At 40.5% G+C, this 22,450-nt stretch overlaps 1 protein-coding gene and 1 long non-coding RNA gene across 2 annotated transcripts in view; one reads left to right on the top strand and one right to left on the bottom strand.

The window, feature by feature from the left end:
* The window catches only part of LOC125266935 (obscurin-like), a 251,851-nt gene that overhangs the window by 36,015 nt on the left and 193,386 nt on the right, over positions 1–22,450 (top strand). Inside the window, 1 exon segment of the mRNA XM_048188075.1 lies at positions 22,000–22,260. Coding sequence (XP_048044032.1) covers positions 22,000–22,260 — 261 coding nt within the window.
* LOC125266970 lies at positions 699–2,847 on the bottom strand. The gene is made up of 3 exons (XR_007184590.1): positions 2,598–2,847; positions 2,425–2,495; positions 699–1,439 (listed from the first exon to the last, which is right to left on the bottom strand). It is a non-coding gene; the product is annotated as an uncharacterized LOC125266970 (long non-coding RNA).

The following is a 22,450-nucleotide window of genomic DNA, read 5'->3' as shown; positions in this document are numbered from 1 at the left end:
ACAGCACAACAATAATTTAATGTTATAAAAAAACAAACGTTTTAATGTTTATTTTTAAAAATAGCTTTGCATTGTCCAAAATTATCACAAATTAGTATTGATGGTGTGGAATCTTTTTCTATTGATTATGTCTCCTCATCTACAATTGGAGCAATGATGTGTCATGAGTTCATCAATGGCTCCAAATGCTCCAGGGAAGCCCTCTATTAACATAAAAGTGGCTTTGATGGTCAATTGGAAAGTCAATGAACTGCCATAGAGTAGTGGCCAAATGTGATGTCCAGCCATATGAAAATTGACATCTTCAACCTTAATTCAAATATTTAAAAATTGTTGTAGTCAATGTGTGCTTTTTTTATTTTGTTTTTCTGAAACCTCTAGCTGTAGTTTTCCTTTTTTTTTTTTTTTGTCAAACATTTTGTCAGATAAATACCTTTGCTTAGTTTAGTGTTTTATTCTTCCCTTATATTTAAAACATTTAAATAATATAAACATAAAAATAAAAATATTTTACTCATATTTTGATGGTTTAAGCAAAATTGTAGGGTCATTTAAAAATAAAATGGTAACACTTTATAATAATGTTCAGTTATAAGCCACTTATAAATTATTAGTTAATGATGAACTAATCATTTACAAAACAACTATATGTTCATAAATTATTATGTTATTATTATGTAAAGTGATATGTTAACATTTTATGAATGTTTTATTAATTCAGTTATGTCATTTATAATTTATTAGTTAATGATGAACAAATCAGTTACAAAACATGAGAATATTATGTTCATAAATGATTAATATGTGTTTTACTAACGATTTACAAATGTGTTGTACGCTAAGTTATCTTAAAAAAGTTTAAATCATGAAATAAATCAAACAGATCATTAGTAGATGGCTTAAGTTATTAGTTGACACATTATTTATCACTTATAAATCACTGAACAATTTATGACAAAATTGTTTTAGTACCATTATCTCAATAAACAATTGTTAATCATGAACAAATGATGAACAAACCATTAGTAAATGATCAGTACAAATAATCTGTAACATGAAAGAAAGGTCTACAAATGATATGTAACACATTTACAAGTGATGAATAGTTTATACTTTAGAATAGGGGATGCTATCCCCTATTCTAAACCTCTCCAGCTCTCCTAAATAAGTCTTGACACTTAGGAACACATACGAGGTTCCCAGCACGCCTCAATGCAGCGCTCGAGATTTAGCCGAAAAGAAGTACATCACATCTAGCTCGAACTCTTTTTGTTATGAGAACAAAGTAGCCTTCATGGATAAAGAGGAAACTGAGGATGACGATGATGATGAAGAGGACCAGAATAACAGAAGAGACAGTACGGCCTTAGAAGGATCCATTATTGATGATGTCAAAAGCACTGCTTCCAGTCAGGATATTTCACCACTTCAGCTCAAACCTTTAAGACAGCAGCCAGAGATATGACAATTTAAGAAAGATGCTTTGTGGTGTACAGCATACAAATGAAAAAGCCTGACTGAGGAAAGGCTGTTTTGATGCTGTTTTGAGAGCATGTTGCCATTGATTTGAGAGGAACCCAGAAGGTTGGGTTGCAGATGTCTTGAAACTTTCACTTTGGCTTGTTATCTAAGAAGACCGATCAACAAACATGAACTTTCAAATCTATTTTGACACTTTAAACACAGTCAATTTGTAATATAGACAAGAGCAGCACACATTATACTGTAGATATAAAGCTCTGTTCCAAACCAAGTAGGCCAAACAATGCAACTTAAAATCACTTCCAAGTCAATCAAAACAACTCAATATGGCTCATATATGTGGCCACTTACCCTTCAATAATATGTATGGAAATAATACACAGCCACAACATCTAAAGCAAAGGGGCTCTTTTATTCCTGACTGGGCCTAAAAGGGCCACAGCATTAATATATTCTTTGTTCAGGGCAAAATAAAGAGTTTTAGAAAATCCAATTAAAGTTAAAGTTGGCTTATATAATCCAAAAAAATGTAACAAACCCACCCACTTGACTCCAATGGGTACCAAAAAAGAGCAGTAAGTACTAGAAAAATTCTAAAACATAAAATGGGTTCTTTACATCGATAACCCCTATTCAAAACACTGGATCACCAGTCCAATTTCACTGGAAATAGTGCAAACAATGTTAAAGAACCATTACAGGTGTGCAAAACAACGGTAGTGGACTACATGTGCCTAAATAAAACAAATAAAACACAGAATAAATGAGAAATCAGCACATTTTACCACATTAATACATCACACACATTATCTCTCACACTTTAACCCCCTTTGTATAAATTAATCTGTAACTAAAGACAACAGTATACACTTGATACAGAATACAAAGCTTTTCATGTCTTAAACTTACACACTTTATATGAATAAAATGAGCAAAACTCACTTTTTGAGTCAAAGAAGAAGCTCACGTGGTAATTGGCACACGTGTGATCACATATATCGTTGCTCTCCCCTCTAACACAGTATAAAGGGCAAAAATTACCGTATGTTCAGCTAATATAAGAAATAAACAGGGTTATTTAACATTTTAACAACTTTCACAACAGTTTAACTCACGCTCAATCTCCGTTATCGTGGTCTGAATTCTCCACCCCACCGAAGATTTCTCTCACGTAGCAACACAACACTTGTATGAATGGCAAATTAACCCATCCGCTAAATACAATCACACAACTGTAATCACCACATATTCACAGGTTGATATAAAACTGGAAGTTTCCTCTCTTTGACAGTTTTATCAACTATTTCTTCCTCTTTTAACTCCTGTTTTGAACTGCGCGTTCTCTCAGTCTGACGTGCACTCCTCTCTGACGCATACACAAACTCTTAAAGGGGACAGCACACATGAGTCGGAGCAAACATAAAGGTGGGGGGGGGGGATTAATCAAATGACAAATATTATTCTTGCCCCGGTTACATATACATGACTTTTTTTTTTTTTTTTTTAATAAATCCACTCCTAGAAAAAAATGGATCAATGGTGTTCTATATAGAACCCCAGGGTTCTTGACTCAAAAAACAAAAACAAAAAGAACTAAAAAATTGTGCCAAAAAGGTTCTATATAAGGAGAAATGTCTTAAATGATTGCATAATACTTTCATTTTTAGTTGGTTATTTCATTTTTTCTAGTGATAAAGAATGTTTACAATGTTTTCATAAAATTGAATTTAAATAAAATGAATTAAAACTGAATCCATAAAATTATCCCATGATAGGAACACTTAAAAGTTTCTATATATGAAGTGCCTGATAGATCCCTTTAAGTTTCTATATGAGTGTAATAAAGTTTTACATTATCATGTTGCTAAAGATACAGTACTCTAAAAGGTCCAAAAGCAGTCCATTCAAATTGGATAGAGCTAGTTTCCTCTCCGTCATCTTGGATGCACATTTTATTTCTTTGAGCTTGTCACAAAGCATTCTGGGCATGCTTTCTCCATTAAGGATACATTTGGCCAAAACAAGGTAGGCTGCCTTAGGAAGTAACATAATGTTGTTTGGGAGCAGCTTTTACACATGAAGCCAGTCTATGATGCTGTAGCCTAACATGCACTGCATGTTGTGAACCATCTACAGCACTCAGTTGCGCATATTCTGCGGGATGAAGGTCTTCCCTGGAGGGCAGTTGGGTGGAATTTCGATTTCCGCATTGGCCTGCTCCAGTTCAGTCATTAAGTCCCACTGTACGGGTGCAACAACAAGAGAGGTAGGTAAAATGGTTTCAGGGTTCTTATTCTCCCGCTCACCTTCAAACTGGCGTGATAACGCATCTGCCTTTGTATTCTTTGATCCAGGTCGGTAGGTTACAGTGAAGTTGAAGCAAGAGTAGAACAGGGACCATCGAGCTTGGCGGGGATTTAGTCTCTTGGCGGTTCGGAGGTATTCGAGATTCTTGCGATCTGTGAGCACGACAAATTGATGAACAGCGCCCTCCAGCCAGTGACGCCACTCTTCAAACGCGGCCTTCATAGCCAGTAGCTCCCGATCACCAACGTCGTAGTTTCGTTCAGCAGCTGACAGTTTTCTGGAACAATAAGCACAGGGAAACAGTTTAGGAGGGTTACCTTGTCGCTGAGAGAGGATAGCGCCGAGTCCGGTGCTGGAGGCATCTACCTCGACGATGAACGGGAGTGACGGATCAGGATGGTGCAGGATGGGAGCGGAGGTGAAGCGCTCCTTGAGCTGCTGGAATGCTTCAATCGCTGCGGGTGTCCATTTCAGGTGGTACTGCCCCTTCTTAACCATACTAGTGAGCGGGCTGGCAATGGTACTGAAATTTCGAATAAACCTTCGATAGAAGTTAGAGAAGCCTAGAAACCTTTGCATCTCTTTAATGGTGTTGGGTTGAGGCCAGTTGAGGATGGTGTTAACTTTTTTTTTGTCCATGGCCACACCCTCGGGACTGATGATGTACCCCAGGAATGAGACAGACGTCTTGTGGAATTCACATTTCTCTGCTTTGGCATATAGCTGGTACTGAATGAGACGCTGTGGGACCTGTCTGACCTGTTGGACGTGTTCCTCCATGGTGTCGGAGTAGATCAGGATATCGTCAATGTAGACTATAATGAAGCGATTGAGCATGTCCCTGAACACATCATTGATGAAAGATTGAAACACAGAAGGACTATTGACCAGCCCGAAGGGCATAACAAGGTACTCATAGTGCCCAGTAGCGGCAGAAAAGGCAGTCTTCCACTCGTCCCCCTCTCTGATGCGAATCAGGTTGTAAGCGCTGCACAGATCGAGTTTGGTGAAAACCTTGGCTGTACGGAGCTGTTCTAAAGCTGCAGGAACAAGAGGCAGGGGATATCGAAACTTGACAGTAATATTGTTGAGACCAAGGTAATCTATGCATGGCCGTAAGCCTCCATCTTTTTTATTCACGAAGAAGAACCCCGCCAATGCAGGGGATGTAGATGGGCAGATGAAGCCCTTGGCCAGCTCCTCCTCAATGTATTTTTTCATGGACTCTGACTCTGGAATGGGAGAGCGGGAAGATAAAGCCCCTGGGTGGTGAGGATCCTGGGATGAGATCGATAGCACAATCGTAAGTGCGATGGGGTGGTAACTGTGATGCACGCACCTTGCTGAACGCCAGAGACAGAGATCCTGATATTCTTCGGGAAGTTGCAGGTCAGAGGGGGATCGCTGGTTTGAACCGCTGTGAGGGGTAGTGGTGCGCTGGCAGACAGACATTTCGTGAGGCAATTCTTGTTCCACTGTATGATTTGAACCTCTCTCCAGCAGATACTTGGGTTGTGGGTGCGTAGCCAAGGCAGACCTAGGATTACGAAGGCGGTAGAAGTGGGTAATACATGGAACTGTATGAGCTCAGTGTGAAATATACCAGTTTGCGTGGTTAGGGGTCGCGTGATGGTGTTGATTTGACCGGATCCCTGGGGTCGCCCATCTATGGCTTCCACTGTGAGAAGAGAATAGCATTCGATTAAAGGAATTTTGTGACATTGAATGAAAGATTGCGAGATAAAGTTCCCTGCCGCCCCTGAGTCCACAAGCACCCTTGCTTCTATCCGTGTATCGTGAATCAGCAGAGTTATGGGTACGGAGACAGACATATCTGAGTTGTAGTGTGGGTTAGACTCACTCACCGAACGGGGATTTTCTGGTCGAATGCGCACTGGGCAGTTATTGCGAACATGACCGGGGTTGCCACAGTACAGACACAGGTGATGAGTGATACAGCGGCTTCTTTCTTCTTCTGTTAGGTGGTATACGTTTATCTGCATGGGTTCGGTGCTTTCAGCGTCAGCAGGTGGAACATAGCGAACATTACGTCTCAGGCCAGCCCTGCGAGCTCGGATGAGGTTATCCACTTAAATGGCCAGCTCAATGTATTGGTTCAAACTTCTCCCCTCGTCGCGACATTCCAGTTCAGACTGTAAATCATGAGATAATTCGTAGCTGGTGGCGTCCCTGCCACGTGGTTAATGGCGGCTGCAGCGGGAGGTGTCGGTGCCGCTGGAACAGATAGCTGTAGTCCCTGCAGAGCCTTCACCAGTTCCTCCATGAGTGAGGTGAGGCGATTCAGCTGGTGCTGATGGGCGACGAGTTGACTGGCCTGGGCAGACATCGTTGCACACAGGTGAGAGAAAGCAGCTGGATCTTGTGTTGGCGAAGTCTTCTGTAATGGATCATCACTCTCGCAGGGATCCATTTGCATGCTTTATTAATAACAATCGTGGTCGTACAGGCAGGGTCAGACAGGAACAACAGGTATATTGGGAACAAGCAGAATCGTGGTCAGAATACAGGCAATGGGTCAGGGCTGGCAGATATCACTCACAGATCAGTGGAACAGGCAAGGGTCAGTGGTAGGCAGCAAAGGTTCAGGAACGGGTAACAGATAGATCAGCAACAGGCAGTCAGACGGATAAATAACGCTCAGTAATGTTCACCTCGGCAAAACAAGACTTCGCGATCAAAGGCAGTGACAGACAGTCTTTTATAGTCCAGGTGATTGGTAACAGGTGGCAAGGTAATCAGTGTGCGATGTGGGCTTATGGGGAATGTAGTGATTTCTAAAGTCAGTATTTGGGTGATGGCTCCCTCTGATGGACCAGAGGAGGGAACCACGGAGTTCGTCTCTGTGACAACCAGCAATCGCCGATGTCATGTCTTTTCTGTTTTTATAGTGTTTATCAGTTAAGAATAAGTTATCTTTTAAATATGCAGGTTATTTTAAATAATTTTGAATGATTCCAACTCACTTAAAATACTCAAAAAGCCACTCAATGGTAGCCACCAACTGGTGTAAAGATGAAACCAACAGAAATGTCACCAAATGAATTATTAGTGAATGAATCTAAATGAGTCTTTTGAATAACAGAATCACAAGATTTGAGAGTCTGGTAATCTGGTGTTATTTAAAATCCACACTACTCGCTGTTATGACTATCTTGGGGTTTGTAATCAAGGAAATGAACACCATAATTTATCACGCATAGACATTTCAGGCCTCGCATTTGGAGCTGAATCACGAGACTCTCAATTCCTAACGCCACAGAATTGAATCTTTCTGGAATCGATTACTGTCTTGACTCTCGAGTCTGTTCTTTCCCCTCCACCACTGCCTCACTGCAGCTCTTCTCTTGAGCGCGTAGCAGCGGAGAGCGTCCATTATTTTCTGAGGCTGAGAAAACATAAATGGTAAGCGTGAATTCATAATACTATTTACTACTATTTACTCACCCTCAAGCCATCCTAGCTGTATATGACTTTCTTCTTTCTGATAAACACTCTCAGAGATATTTTAATAAATATCCTGACGCATCCAAGCTTTATAGTACCAGTGAACGGGACCTACGAGTATGAGCTGAAGAAGAGCTGATAAAGTGCTTCCATCCACATCCATCCATCATAAACAGACTCCACACAGCTCCGGGGAGTTAATAAAGGCCTTCTGAAGCGAAGCAATGTGTTTGTGTAAAAAAACCTTTTTTCCCATATTTAACAATTTATGAGGTAAAATATCTAGCTTCTTTGAAGTGAAGAGTAGAACCAAATGTTTCCTTTTGATCTCGTCTATGCCATTAAACCTACAATAGAGGCGCTTGAGCATTTAAAACTCACCGCAGTGATAACACAATTCAAGATAAAGGAGGAGGGGGTCTAGCTACCTTCTGTTTTGTTTGACAACACTTCGAACGTCAACAGGAAGTTACTCCGCCCAGGATCGCTTAGAGAACCTTTAAGTGTCAAAAAACATTTCTAAGAGTAGAAGACTTTTATAAAGAAGCAAAAAGCAACTTTCAGCAACGTCTAAGACTGATTCTTATGCTGACTGAAGTGGCACTTAAAGGGTCATGAAACCCTACACCAACATTTCTGAGATTTTAACAGAGGTATGTGTGTTGAACACCATTGAAGACAATGTTAGCATCTGTTAGATTTAATAGTAGGGGGGAAATGGTTAAATTTTAGTTTTTATACGCTATTTTCGTCTTCCGGGTTTAAAATCTTCATCCTGTCCACGTCACAGGCTGTGACGTGGCAGAGCACGATAGTACTTTGATGACTCATCGGTGTTTCATAATTATTAACGAGACTGAGTTTTTTATCCAATGAGAAGACACTCTCTTAATTATTCATAACACCACGTGGATCTTTCCAATGACGAGGACGGTTAAGCGAGAGAGACTGACTGACTGACGGTGCGTGTCCGTTGGCGTGGAGTGAGCGGGTAAGCGCGAGTGTTTTCGGTTCATTCCTATGGAAGTTGAGCCGCGCGTAAGTTAAATGTGACGCTCAACTTCCATAGGAATGAATCTAAAAATGCTCTGGTTGCTTGCTCTGCTCCAGTCGACACGCAGCCTGACTGACTGAGCGTGTTGCAGGTTCAGCGCGTAGATCTATGCTATGTACACAAGGTTTTTTTTTTAAGCGTTATTTTTTTTTTCAAATATATGCATGTATAGTGTGTATATAAGCAACTATATATTTTATAATGACTGTAATTACACATGTACATTAATATGTTTTAAATAGAATTACGATTACTGTAGGATATATGTAGCAGGGCATTCAGTAACTCTTGAAAAGACAAAAATAAAGTGTCAGTGTATTTCATTAGATTTTAACTTTTCCAGTTTTTTTTAAAAAAATGTAGTATTTCCTCACGTTTTACCACTGATTTTTAGTGACAGTCGATATGCATGGGCTACTGGCGATGAGAGTTTCCCCCCTCCCCTCTCCTCTCCTCTCCTCACAGCCACCACGCCCATTTAAGTTGCATTTTTCAAAAAGATTGTGAGCTAGACTTGAGCTGAAAGAGGGGGGTTTCATGACCCTTTAAGTGTTGTGAACTAAGGACTACAATGATGTCAACCCAAAATGGCCACCCTCAACCTCTGAATCATCCAATAGTGAGCCTGCAAGGGAGAAGACAGCAGCATGACACCAATCATGTCATGTAATTATAATAAAATCATTTAATTAAGACACTGAAACAAAAAAAAGTTTTTGCATTGTGCAAAATTATCACAAATTAGTGCTGATGCTACAGAATCCTTTTCTATTGATATACGTCTTCTCATTTATAGTCAATAGCATTGAGGTGAACATTCAGTTTCATCAACAACTACAGAGAAGCTTGCAATCCTCATAAACACTGCTTGCTTTTGCCACATTGTTTGAAGATCAGTTGGAAAGTCAATGAACTGCCATACTGCAGTGGCCAGAAGTGTTGATCAGCCTAGGAAAAAATGAAGACATCTCCCTTTATACAAGTATTATTAAAAATGTGTTAAATATTTTGTAAGAACATTGTGTATTCGGGCTTGGATTCAGTTGTTTTATTTGTGATAACGCAATGAAACACACCAAATCATGCAAAGAAATTATAACCACATGCGAAAACAAAAGAGATCCATTGAAATATTAATATGTTGTTGTCAATGTATTCTTTTTCCTGTGAGCTTTTTCTAAAACCTGTAGCTGTAGATTGCCTTTTTTTGCCAAATAATTTTGATGATGATTGGATGATAGACCAAGGGAGACTAGTATCTTTTCTTAACTCTCCTAAGTGCTGAATGTAAAATACTCAATGGTGATTGGCTAATTTTTTTACCAACTGAGGCACAAGACCAAGCCGAGCTATATCCCCTTAAGCTGGGGACACACTTAACGATTGTAAGACCGATTATGACTGTAATTTGATACTTACGACTGATCATGCCCAATCATCAGAGCCAGTTGTGTTCAGTTGGTGTTTACAGTCAGTGTTTAAATTCTATGTGTAATTAATTAAATCTGCTTCAGTCGAATGAAACAGTCTTTGTGTGTTGAGCTCAGTCTAAGAGTGTTTTAGCTAGTCGTTATGTGTGTCCCTGGCTTTAGCAGTTGACATCGGCAGATTTGGCACGTTCATAAAAGAACAGCGGTGCTTTTGATTTCAGTAACATGTATATGGTGTTACTGCGGTGAAATTACAAACAAAAAATACACATTCTGAGACATGAAATAAAACGAACAACTGGGAATTTTATTAACATTAAATCATCCTTCCATTTTCATCTCATATTTTTGGGTAGGCTGTTCCTCCTTTGCCTCCCCTGATGAGCCACCACTGGTCGTGATCATACTGTATTCGAGATGAATCATGATGGCGAAATCTGTAAGCTCAGCTTTTGCGGGAAGCTGCCACAGCCTTGGAACAACAAGTGCAGAAAACCACAAGCCGGGCTGTCAAAGCGTCAAACCCTCATCCCACTGCAGTCCCTCAGCCTGAGTCGCGGAGATCTTCAGGTGTCAGAGAAACTGTTCAGCATTCAGGCAGCCCCTCCCCCACCCAACAATTTGACTTAAATAATTGATATATATATATATATATATATATATATATATATATATATATATATATATGCTTCAAATATTTTAGTACAGTACATGCAAGGGGTTGACAGTTTAACAGTGACATGGTCTACTTACACTGAACAGTTTCTCTGGCAACTGAAGATGCCCACGACTCAGGGACTGCAGTGGGACGAGAGATTGATGCTTGGACAGTCCAGCTTGTAGTGTTGACAGTAAACTGTAATGTACAGAAATGATTACAGTTATTATGGACAGAAAAAATATAACTACAATTTCAAAATTCTTGAACATGCATTTCTTTTGTACAGAATTCACACATGATGATTTTTACACATCCTGTGGTTCTGACTGGCATGTGAAACTATTACATACTAGTGTTCACATGAGAACTGCTGGTTGTGTGACGTTGTGATGGTTTTTAACGCTACTGAACATGAACACATGGTGTCAAGTGCTGATTATGTGTTTAGAGTTGTGAAACACAAGAACAGTGTTAGAGGAATCTTTTAGATTATGGTGTTGTGTTGATGAAATTTGACAAATATAATTGATTTTAGTGTCTAAGTAATTGAGAAAATCTGTAATAAGATTAAAGATTTATGAAAAACCTTTGACCCCAAGTATGATCAATAACAGATGCTTAGTAAGCACCAAATAATTCAGAATCTAATGTCTTGAGTGTCATTCTGCATGAAGCACGAATAAAACATGATCTGAAAACTTGACGTGACCGATGTGACCTTCTCTTCACACCAGTTTATCTTTCTATAGCACTTCCTCTTTCACTCTCATTCTCTCAGTTAAAAGAGTCTTTCTACAATTTAGGGTATATGTCATATCCATCGATGCTAATTATGTCTTTTCTAATGTTCTTCACAGAGATTATATTTTCTCCATTAAGGGAAAACAGATTATAATCAGGCCCGCCACCATGCATGATCCAGGTCCAGTTCCCCTTTCCAGGCCTGGTCCTCCATCCATCCTCCTGGACTTTTTGTGTTCTGGTTTATGTTCAGTTGTTATGTTTGGTTAGGGTGTCTGGAGCCACATCTGTTTTGGGTTTTGGTCCATGGTTCATGTCCTTTTTTTATGGTGGTCATGGTTCCTTTGTTTCCTGTTTTTTTTCCATGTGATTCTCTTATCCCATCATGTTATTCACTTGTTTTATGTGTCAAATTTTTTGGTTCATTGTGTTCAGGTGTTTCATGTTAGTCATTAGTCCATGTGTGAATATAGCCCTTGTGTTTCCATTGTTTCTTTTGTCTAGTTTTGTTCATGTATCCTGGTGTTTGTGAGTTCTGTTTTGGTTCGTGCTCAAGTCAAGTCATTGTTTTGTTTCCTTGAATTGATTTTCACTTTTTGTAATAAACTGAAATTGGGTTCGTCTTCAGCTTTCCACCAGTGAACTCGTTACAGACCGATAGAGCTGCTCCTGACAGTGTTTAAAAAAAGGAACTGATGAGTTTTCAGAGAAGTGCAGATCAGTTGTGAAGAAAATGTTGAAATCCAGTGGTGACGTTTCTGAGACCTCAGACTGTGAGAACTTTTGTGTTGTCTGTATGAAGCCATTTGTCAACTCAAAGCCAAAGGAAGTGTGGGTAAAATGTGTCTTGTGCAGTTTCTGTCCAGGCCCGGATTGGCTAATCGGGAGCACCGGGAGAATTCCCGGTGGGCCGGTCTGTTTATTTGGCCGCAAGGGCCGGTGTTGTCATGGCACTGGGTTGAAATATGGATGCTCTAGAAACTGTGGATGTGGCCAAATGTACTAAGCTGAGTAGCCTAACTTTTTCCTAAAAACTATTCAGTGACGGATTTAGGCCTGGACGGCACAGGGTGGCACGGGGCACGTACCCGTGCAAGAAAAAACAAACAAACAATCAAACAAACGAATGCGCGATCAGGTTTTTACCGCTCATTTGCACGTAACGTCAATGATATCATGTCACTCGGTGGGTAAATTAACCTGATCGGGAGGGACTCGGCGTGTGCGCCCGGAGAAGACAACTCACACAAAGTATATGAGAAGAAGGGATGAGGTGGCTATAGGGACAGCGGGACAAGTTCTAAATCAACGCTAAATGAAGGTAAGGCAAAAGGTCTAAGCCACCGGAGGCCAATTTAGGTAACGTAAATAAATAAAAAGGAAGAGGGAAAACATGCAAAGGCACGTATGCAGCTTACTCATATCGTAATAATAGTAGGCAAATAATAAAATATAGCCTATCACTTATGTTATGTTGCTTGCTATGTTATTACACATTGGCCAACAATATTCATTTTTCTGTCCAACTAGTTTAACCAGAGAGTAAAATGTGATTTTGTAACATGTAACTTTTTTTTTTTTAAACAAACGTAATAGCCTACTTTAATATTTTACTGTAAAGTTGTGCAATTTTGTAGGATTTATGGTATTTTGTGTTATTTATTTGCCTCAATTTGTAATAATTTAAGTATATGCATTTATATAAAATAGCAAAATTTTATGTTAAATCCACTTTAATAAAGATCTACATTTCTAAATTTCATTCATAGTGATAGACATGAAAAATGTGCCTGGGTTTAGTGGACGATTACTGCCATCTACTGGAAAGCAAACACTTAATTAAATTAAAATTAAAATAACATGAATTTTTAATTGCAGCCACTAGATGGCTAGAGAATTAGTCAATGGTTAACATTTTAAAATCATTATTATAAATATAAAAATAACTCTATATCAAATTTTAGCATTTTTTTGTACTATCATTTGTACTATCATGGGTATTTGAAGATATTTTTGAAAAATACAATTATTTACAAGGCTGTAGAGAACCGTGCACTATTGCAGACTTATATACTGAGGTTTTAATTACATTATTTTAATATAGTCAGTCGTGAATTAAAGTGGGCCGGTCTAAGGCATAAAGCTCCAGGGCTGAAAATGAGTCCCAATCCGGCCCTGTTTCTGTCCCACCAAGCCTGAACTCCAGGGTTTAAAACATTCATATGTCCCCAATGACTCTTACTGACAAGATTCACACATAGACACAAACATGACATCAACTCAACTGTCATATTCTTGCAGAGTTTTCAATGGGTGCCTTTTGTATTGTAGAGTGTTTGAGTGCTCAAGCTCAACTTCAGTGAGTTACAGATGCTGAAGCAAAAAGTGATACCCAGTCTCCACCTAAATGATTTTAAAACCCAATTTATTTTGTTTGGGTCAAACAAGAAAAAGGATCTGAATGTTTTTGACCTACTCAGACACTAAAGAATTAGGATTTTATCTTGATAGTTGTCTTAAACTAGATGAGTAAATGAATGCTGTTAGCTGTAGCTTTTATCACCTTCATCCACTAGTCAATGTCAAACCCTACTGATGTAGGCTCTGAAATTGTTATCCAGGCTTTTATTTCATCACTGTTGGACTATTGCAATTCGTTGTATGTGTGTTCTCTCTTATCCATGTCTCACCTTCAAATGCTCTAAAATACAGCTGCTCATCTGCTCATAGACCATCACAAACAGGATCATATTATGTTCTTCTTACGCTCTCTGCATTGACTACCAGTCTGAAATTGCATTGATTTCAAAATTATGTTATTTGTCTATAAAGCCCTCAACAATCTTAGTCCCTCAATACCTCTGAGACTTAATTTATATGCATAATCCATCTAGATTGTTTAGATCACACAATTGTTTCTTCTGTGTGTATCAAGATCAAGGCTGTAGAGAGACTGAATCTTTGGAATATCCTGCCATTATCCATCAGAGTTGCTCCCACTGAGTTCAAATCTTTGCTAAAAACTCATCTATTCTCCTCTGCTTTTAACTGTTTGTAACTGTGTTTATGTAGCTACAGCTCTTTAGTCAAGCAAAGATGTTTTAAATTTGCTATAGAAATAAATGTGCTTGAACTTGATATTATATTTGTACCTTTTTTGTTCATTTGAAAAACTCCTAATAGAATGAGCCAAATATTGACTCTGATGCCTGATGTAGCATTCTTTCTTTTGTTTTCATTTTTGTTTTCTGAGGAAAAATCTAATAATTGTGATTTTCCTGAGATACAGTTTCGACTCGCTGTGTCGTTATTCAGTCTACAGTGATCAGTGTAGTCTGATTCCTCAAAGAGTCTCAAGTCTATTCTTTTTGGTGAATCAAAATCATATAGTGCAACAAATACAGACTGATTTCCAAATGAATGACAAAACTGTTATTTGAATCGTTCAGTGGCTGAATTTATATTACATTATACTTTATATTAAGAGGGACAGGCATAAAAATAATGTCTTGCTGTATGAATATTAAACTGTTCACAGGTACAAATATATCAGTGCCAAACTCGACACTCTTATTGTCAGAGGCCTGATAATAGAAACAGAGTTGAGCTCATAGTCGAGGTTTGGTTTGTTCTTTAACCAGTGTGGAGGAACAGCAGATGTTCACCAGCTTCTGCTTCTTAACTTATCAATACAGCTAATACCATCATTACAATAAATATCAAAGTATTGTTTAATTTGCCTTGTCCAACACACAAAATTATTACTCCTTATAATGGCAAACTGATGCTGTTCAGTTTGATACTGAATGAGTCCTGACAACATTTCAGCATAAACTTGTGTGACATTTTCTGAAAACATGTTACAAGATTATCAACATTATCAGAAGGTTTTCTGTAACACATGATGTACATTTGTATGTCTTTAATCTGTCATAATGTTCCTAAAGATCTGACTGCAGGTATCAGGAAGTCTTGAGGCTTTAACTCAGTCTGTCTTTAACGTCTGTCATTATTCAGTCAGTATGGAGCTCAGTCAACTTCCTCTTGTGCTCTGTGAGTATTATTTTCTCCACATGTGTTTCATGTCCATTGCTCTTATATTATGAACAGGATCTAAAGTTATTTAGTGTTTTTGGATTTATTTATTTTTTTTATGTTGCTCTCAGTGTTTCTGTCAATGATATATGAGTGAAAGATGAGCTTGAGAGATTAAGTGTGCAGTTAGTGCTGTTTGTGAAAGAGAAATGAACTCTGCTGTGTTTGGGTCAGTCTGTTCGTTCAGTCATTCAGTTTTGTGCTTTTTAATAGTGATTATTGAATCAGTTCTGTTGGTTTGTTTTGTACAGTTTGCTGTTCGTGATGCCTTAAGTAGATGTTCACTAGTTAGTAAGAGTTTTTCTTTAATCAGACTTTAGATCAGACCGTTGGCTTCAAGTTTCTCTCTGCTGTAATGATGAAATATATGAAATATCAGAAGGATATTTCAGTGTTTATCTGGACATATATATGTAGTCTAACGCACAAAATATCTTAATATGAGTTCATCGTTATTACTGTCACTGTTTTCAGACTCTAGAACTGTTTTACAGAAACATTCATCCAGACAAATCAGTGAAGATTTAAAGAGAAATTTACAGTGACGGCAGGGGACATGTCAGATTCATGTAGTTTTGTCATGGCCACAACATATTATGATAAATATTATCACGCTCCCACCAGTTAATATGTCATAGCTACGACAAAACTGTCACAGAACCCTTGTTTCCCTGGACTTCAATTCCCAAGATCCTCCTGTTCTCCACACCTGCACTCACTTCCCTCGTCAGCTCCTCATCAGCACTCATCACCTGCACCTGGACTCTATTGTCTGCACTCCCATATATTGCACTCACTCCCTTCACTCCTCGTCCGTTCTCTGTTGTGTTAACGTTATGTTTGGTGTTTCCTTGCCTTTGTTTGATTAAAGCTCTATGTTATTGTGGAAATCCGTATCTGCCTCATCTCTACACCACCATACCGTAACAGAAGAACGGACCAATACAGTTTGGATTTTCCACAAAAAAAAAAAAAAAAAAAAAATGGAGACTTCCACCAGCTTCCTGGCTCGTGCTCCTCCTATGCCTCTCATCCATCTGTCGGCCGGCGATCGCCTCATCGGGCTCCTGCAGGTTGGTCGTTCGCTGGAGAGGTATGTGGAGGAGTTCGTTGAGCTCGCTTATGTGTCTGACTGGCCTGAAGCAGTTTTGATCTCCCTGTTTCTGGATGGACTAGATGATGACACCATCCGTTTTAGTGAACCCGATTATCGTTTCTCCTTAAGCGAAACCATAAATTCCATTTTGTGGTTAAATGATTCCAAATTTATCGTTGATTGGGTTCAGGATGGGTGTCTGTCTCTGGTCCATCCAGAGACACGGTTGGCCGGGCCAGTCAGTCAACCTCCGGCTTCCTCCGCATACCCCTCCAGCGAACTCCCTGCCTGCCCCACACGGAACCCACAATCCTCAACTGGGTCCCGTAAGCGGAGGAGGAGGAAGCAATCCGCTCCAGTATCTCCAGAGCCCGCTCCAGTATCTCCAGAGCCCGCTCCAGTATCTCCAGAGCCCGCTCCCGTCCCTACGGGGATTCTAATTGTGTTTGAGGGCATGGATTGGTCCTCTGTTCCAGTCTCCGCCGAGCCAAGTTCTCCAGTCTCCGCCGAGCCGAGCTCTCCAGTCTCCGCCGAGCCGAGCTCTCCAGTCTCCGCCGAGCAAGCCGCTCCAGTCTCCGCCGAGCAAGCCGCTCCAGTCTCCGCCGAGCAAGCCGCTCCAGTCTCCGCCGAGCAAGCCGCTCCAGTCTCCGCCGAGCCTGCCGCTCCAACCCTCTCCGAGCCTGCCGCTCCAACCCTCTCCGAGCCTGCCGCTCCAGCCGCCGCCGCCGAGCCTGCCGCTCCAGCCGCCGCCGCCGAGCCTGCCGCTCCAGCCGCCGCCGCCGAGCCTGCCGCTCCAGCCGCCGCCGCCGAGCCTGCCGCTCCAGCCGCCGCCGCCGAGCCCTCAGCTCCAGCCGCCGCCGAGCCTGCCGCTCCAGCCGCCGCCGCCGAGCCCTCAGCTCCAGCCGCCGCCGAGCCCTCAGCTCCAGCCTCTGCCGAGCCAGTCGCTCCCATTATGAACTTTGTAAAGACTGTTCTCCCTCCCTGCCTCCCTCTCCCGCCTCCTCCCATTTATGTATACACTGAACCTTCACCTCTAGCCCCCTCGCCCAGATCTCCACCTCGGACCTCTGGGCGATTACCGTCACCCCGGCTCCAACCTCCCTCTGCTCCACCGTTGTCCATCAGGCCACTAGTCTCACCAGTCTCCATCCTGCCTCCGCTCACACCTTGGTCCCTCGTCTGCCTGCCTTCCCCTCTGGACTGCACTCCTCCGTCTCCGCTCCGTCCCTCCGTCCCTCAGTTCCAGTTGGCCTCCTCACTCCCCCCGGTGTTCACTTTGTTGTCTGTCATCCTTGTTCTACTGCGGCCTTCTGGAGCCCCGGCTGCGCTTCGGTCGGCGGAGCCTTCGGTTCCGCCATCACCCGCCAGTCCTTCAGCGACGCCTGGGCTCAACGCCTCGAAGGCTTCGGCTCCTGACCCGCCATGGCTGCCCGCTGCACCTGACCCGCCATGGCTGCCCGCTGCACCTGACCCGCCATGTATGCCCGCTGCATGGCTGCCCGCTGCACCTGACCCGCCATGGCTGCCTTCAGCCCTGACCCGCCATGGCTGCCTTCAGCCCCTGACCCGCCATGGCTGCCTTCAGCCCCTGACCCGCCATGGCTGCCTTCAGCCCCTGACCTGCCATGGCTTTTGAACCTGCCCTGGAGACCTCCACTCCAGTTTGCTCCTCCCCCTGCACCAGCTTGAGGTCTCCAGGGCGCCCGCCCCCCTCCCGGTTGTTTCATCTACGGCGCGAGGACGCGCCTACCGGGAGGGGGGGGTAATGTCACAGAACCCTTGTTTCCCTGGACTTCAATTCCCAAGATCCTCCTGTTCTCCACACCTGCACTCACTTCCCTCGTCAGCTCCTCATCAGCACTCATCACCTGCACCTGGACTCTATTGTCTGCACTCCCATATATTGCACTCACTCCCTTCACTCCTCGTCCGTTCTCTGTTGTGTTAACGTTATGTTTGGTGTTTCCTTGCCTTTGTTTGATTAAAGCTCTATGTTATTGTGGAAATCCGTATCTGCCTCATCTCTACACCACCATACCGTAACAAAAACTAAGTAAACCGAACATGTCCCAGCTCCCAGTCACTGTAGAAATTAAACATTTCTGTGTTGTGATGCTAAAAAAAACATGTGAGAGTGAAATTATAGTGTTTCACAAGCAAAGAAAGAATATGCATTTATAAGATGCCTAAAGTATAATACAGAGTTGATCAGCTCCATGTTCACACTGTAATAATATAATGTGAGATTTTCCTGTATTTGGCTGAGCTGTTGTTTGTGTGGCTCACCAATGTATTCAATTTCTCTAATACATAAAATAAGTAAGCTTGACCAGAGATCTTGTGAGGAGAAGAATTTACTGAAGGTAGCAGTTTATCACAGATCTTCATCAATGATGTTAGTCTGTTGATCTTCAGAGAATCTGAACCCACATTTCTGTTTGTGGGACAGACCTTACACCTGAAGCTAATTTACAAGCAGAAGACGTCACAGAGAAACTAAGAGAAACACAGCCGGTTCCCTCATGGGAAGAACTTTGAAAATAAGATCCCACAGAAATAAAGAATCAGGATAACCAATGGATGAGTTTGATGATCTTTTCTTGAGACATTTAATCTTTCATGAGTTTTTTACTTTGTGTTTTCAGTGCTGATTTCAAACATCCACTCTGGACACACTGAAGGTGAGTGAATTTGATCCATAAATTTAATCACAAATGGGTGATTCTGTTACAAACCAGGAGCCGGATTCATGAAATATTCTTAAAAGTGCCCTAGATTATGTTTTTAAAAGATGTAATATAAGTCTAAGGTGTCCCCTGAATATGTCTGTGAAGTTTCAGCTCAAAATACCCCATAGATTTTTTTTAATCAATTTTTTTAACTGCCTATTTTGGGGCATCATTATAAACACGCCGATTTTATGCTGCGGCCCCTTTAAATCCCGTGCTCTCCGCCCACAGACCTCGTGCTTGCCTTGAACAGTGCCTTAACAAAGTTTACACAGCTAATATAACCCTCAAAATGGAGCTTTACAAAGTGTTCGTCATGCATGCGTCGGATTATGTGAGTATTGTATATTGTTTACTTCTGATTTTGAATGAGTTTGAGGCTGTGCTCCGTGGCTAACGGGTAATGCTACACTGTTGGAGAGATTTATAAGGAATGAAGTTGTGTTTATGAATTATACAGACTGCAAGTGTTTAAAAATGAAAATAGCGACGGCTCTTGTCTCCGTGAATACAGTAATAACCGATGGTAACTTTAACCACATTTAACAGTACATTAGCAACATGCTAACGAAAAATTTAGAAAGACAGTTTACAAATATCACTAAAAATATCATGTTATCATGGATCATGTCAGTTATTATTGCTCCATCTGCCATTTTTCGCTATTGTTCTTGCTTGCTTACCTAGTCTGATGATTTGGTTGTGCACATCCAGACGTTAATACTGGCTGCCCTTGTCTAATGCCTTTTATAATGTTGGGAACATGGGCTGGCATATGCAAATATTGGGGGCGTACACCCCGACTGTTACGTAACAGTCGGTGTTATGTTGAGATTCGCCTGTTCTTTGGAGGTCTTTTAAAGAAATGAGATTTATATAAAAAGGAGGAAACAATGGTGTTTGAGACTCACTGTATGTCATTTCCATGTACTGAACTCTTGTTATTTAACTATGCCAAGATAAATTCAATTTTTCATTCGAGGGCACCTTTAAGAATAAAATTCATCTTCACTGCTATTTTCTTCTTATTTTCTCACTTAAGAAAAACAGATATATATATTTTGTATTTCCAAAAACTTTTCTTAAGATTGTTCTTCAGACAAAATTTAAGTATTTACTAATTTAAGACATTTTAAGAAGTATTCATATTCCTGAAAAGAATGTTCTTAAAAATGTTCTTAAAAATCAGCGTAAATAACTTCTTAAATTCAGGATAACCTCCAACCTGACTTAAATTTCTAGTAATTTATCTTAAGAACTTTCTTAACTTCTTTAAGAAGATTTTCATGAATCCGACCCCAGAAAAGAAAAGGAGTGTCATGATTATAAATATGTCTTTTTAAACAAGTTATATAAATGATTCATGTGTTGTGACTAGTAAAACCACACAGACAGTTCTGAGGTGTGACAAAAACACCAAAAACATTCACTCACAAAAATGCTGATTCCTTCAGAAATATTGCACAGTTAAATTTTGTTATGAAGAATATAGAAAAACAAAATATCTTTTGACTTTTGTCTTGAAAATTAGTAACTCTACAGACACCACAATAACTTTGAACAGATTTAATAAAAATGAGTTTCTGGACCTGCAGTAACAAAGTCCTTTAAACTACAACAACAATTTACAACACTTTGTTATCTGATACTGTGTGTCTCTTTGACTGCTGGTGTAGATGTAGGTGTTGGTGGTGTGAAATACTTCTTTAAGCTCAGGACTTCTAACCTAAAGGATGTGGGTTTGAACCTGTCATGTACTGCTCTGAGACACAAAGGTTGAGGATCCAAATGCAATATTTATTAGAAGGGTGACACATACGTAATTCACAAAACAGGCAAAAGTCCATAAACAGTCCAAACAGATATCAGGACAGGAACTCAGGCAGACCAAGAGACAGAGAAACAGGGCAAATCCAGAGAACAAAGGGTAGAGATGGCCAATTTCAAAACACTGCTTCATGAAGCTTTGAAGCTTTATGAATCTTTTGTTCTGAATCATGATTCGGAGTGAAATTTCAATGGTTCACCAGTAGAGGCGATGATTAAGTGAACCCATGAATCATGCAGATTCACTGAGAACTACTGAACAAGTGTCTATGGGCTTTTACCTGATCTCTGATCAGTTTTATACATTTGTAGATGTTTTAATTAGACATTAGAATAATTATGAATAATGGTAGTAGAGAAGCATGCCTTGAAAATGGAGAAAAGAACACATAATATACAGACACTATATATATTTAATCTTATTAGATGATTAGTTAATTGCATCTGATAGATTTTTCTTTCAATCAACTTATGCAATTTGTAAAAGGGTGTTTTCATGCATGTTTGGCCTGAGTTTTGTTGCATTTGCACTGTTCTGACAACTAGGGGTCACCGTGGAGACGGGTGTCAGATTGTTTCGAAGCCTCGACACATAACGACATATTTGCTTCAACTGCTTCAGTGTTTCACGAAGCCTCAATCTGCCCATCATTAGAAAAAATTGTCAAAACCAGGGAAACAGATGAACAATGTTGCGCTCAGAAATGCAGTGATGACACACACAAGACTTCACAGAGAATGACTGAGAAAACCAGGCTTATACACAGAGTTAACAAGATTAATGAGACACAACTGAATGTAACGGCTGTTTTGGGAAATGTAGTCCATGATAGAGTGGCAATGGTCTGGGGTGGAGTGTCCTCTGGTGACTATCAAGGGCACTGCAGCTGGTGATCATGACTGAACCCCACATAGGGTGATCTTTGAACCTTTGAACAGTTGCTGTCCTTTAACTCTTTGCATTGCGCTGACTGAATGTTCACCTTGTTTGTTTCTTGTTCCAGCAGCTCTATTGTCTGTGAAATAAAAATGCACTAATGATTTAACAGAGAGAGAATGAGATCTGCTGAAAAACTTTCACATCTCATGCTTCACTGACTATATATTGACAGATTTTCCCAAACCAACTCTGACTGTTGAGCCACAGAGTTCAGTGTTCACTGGAGACTCAGTTACTCTCAGATGTAAGGTGGATCTGTCATGGGATGGATGGGAGTTTCTCTGGAGTAAAAACTCAAACTCTGAATCTCCTGAAGCTGAAACTAAAACAATCAATCCTGTGAAAGTCTCTGATGGAGGAGAGTACAGGTGCAGAGCACGAAGACGAGGATATTACACAGATTACAGTGAACCAGTAACAGTGACAATACATGGCAAGTGTTTCTCTCATTTAATGATCAGCTCTGAGAACTTAGTGAAAATGATTCATTAGACACTGAATGAACAGCTATAGAGAACAACACTTCAGTTTATCTTGATGTAGTGTTTTATAAGTAACTGTTCATTCAGTAAAAACAGCACATTTTATTATTTGTGTTTATTATATTATTTATCGTCATAATT

This window comes from Megalobrama amblycephala, linkage group LG1 (assembly GCF_018812025.1).
Source record: "Megalobrama amblycephala isolate DHTTF-2021 linkage group LG1, ASM1881202v1, whole genome shotgun sequence".
Lineage (NCBI taxonomy): Eukaryota > Metazoa > Chordata > Actinopteri > Cypriniformes > Xenocyprididae > Megalobrama > Megalobrama amblycephala.
The sequence above is the reverse complement of the archived record's forward strand: the minus strand, read 5'-3'. Positions and strand labels throughout refer to the sequence as shown.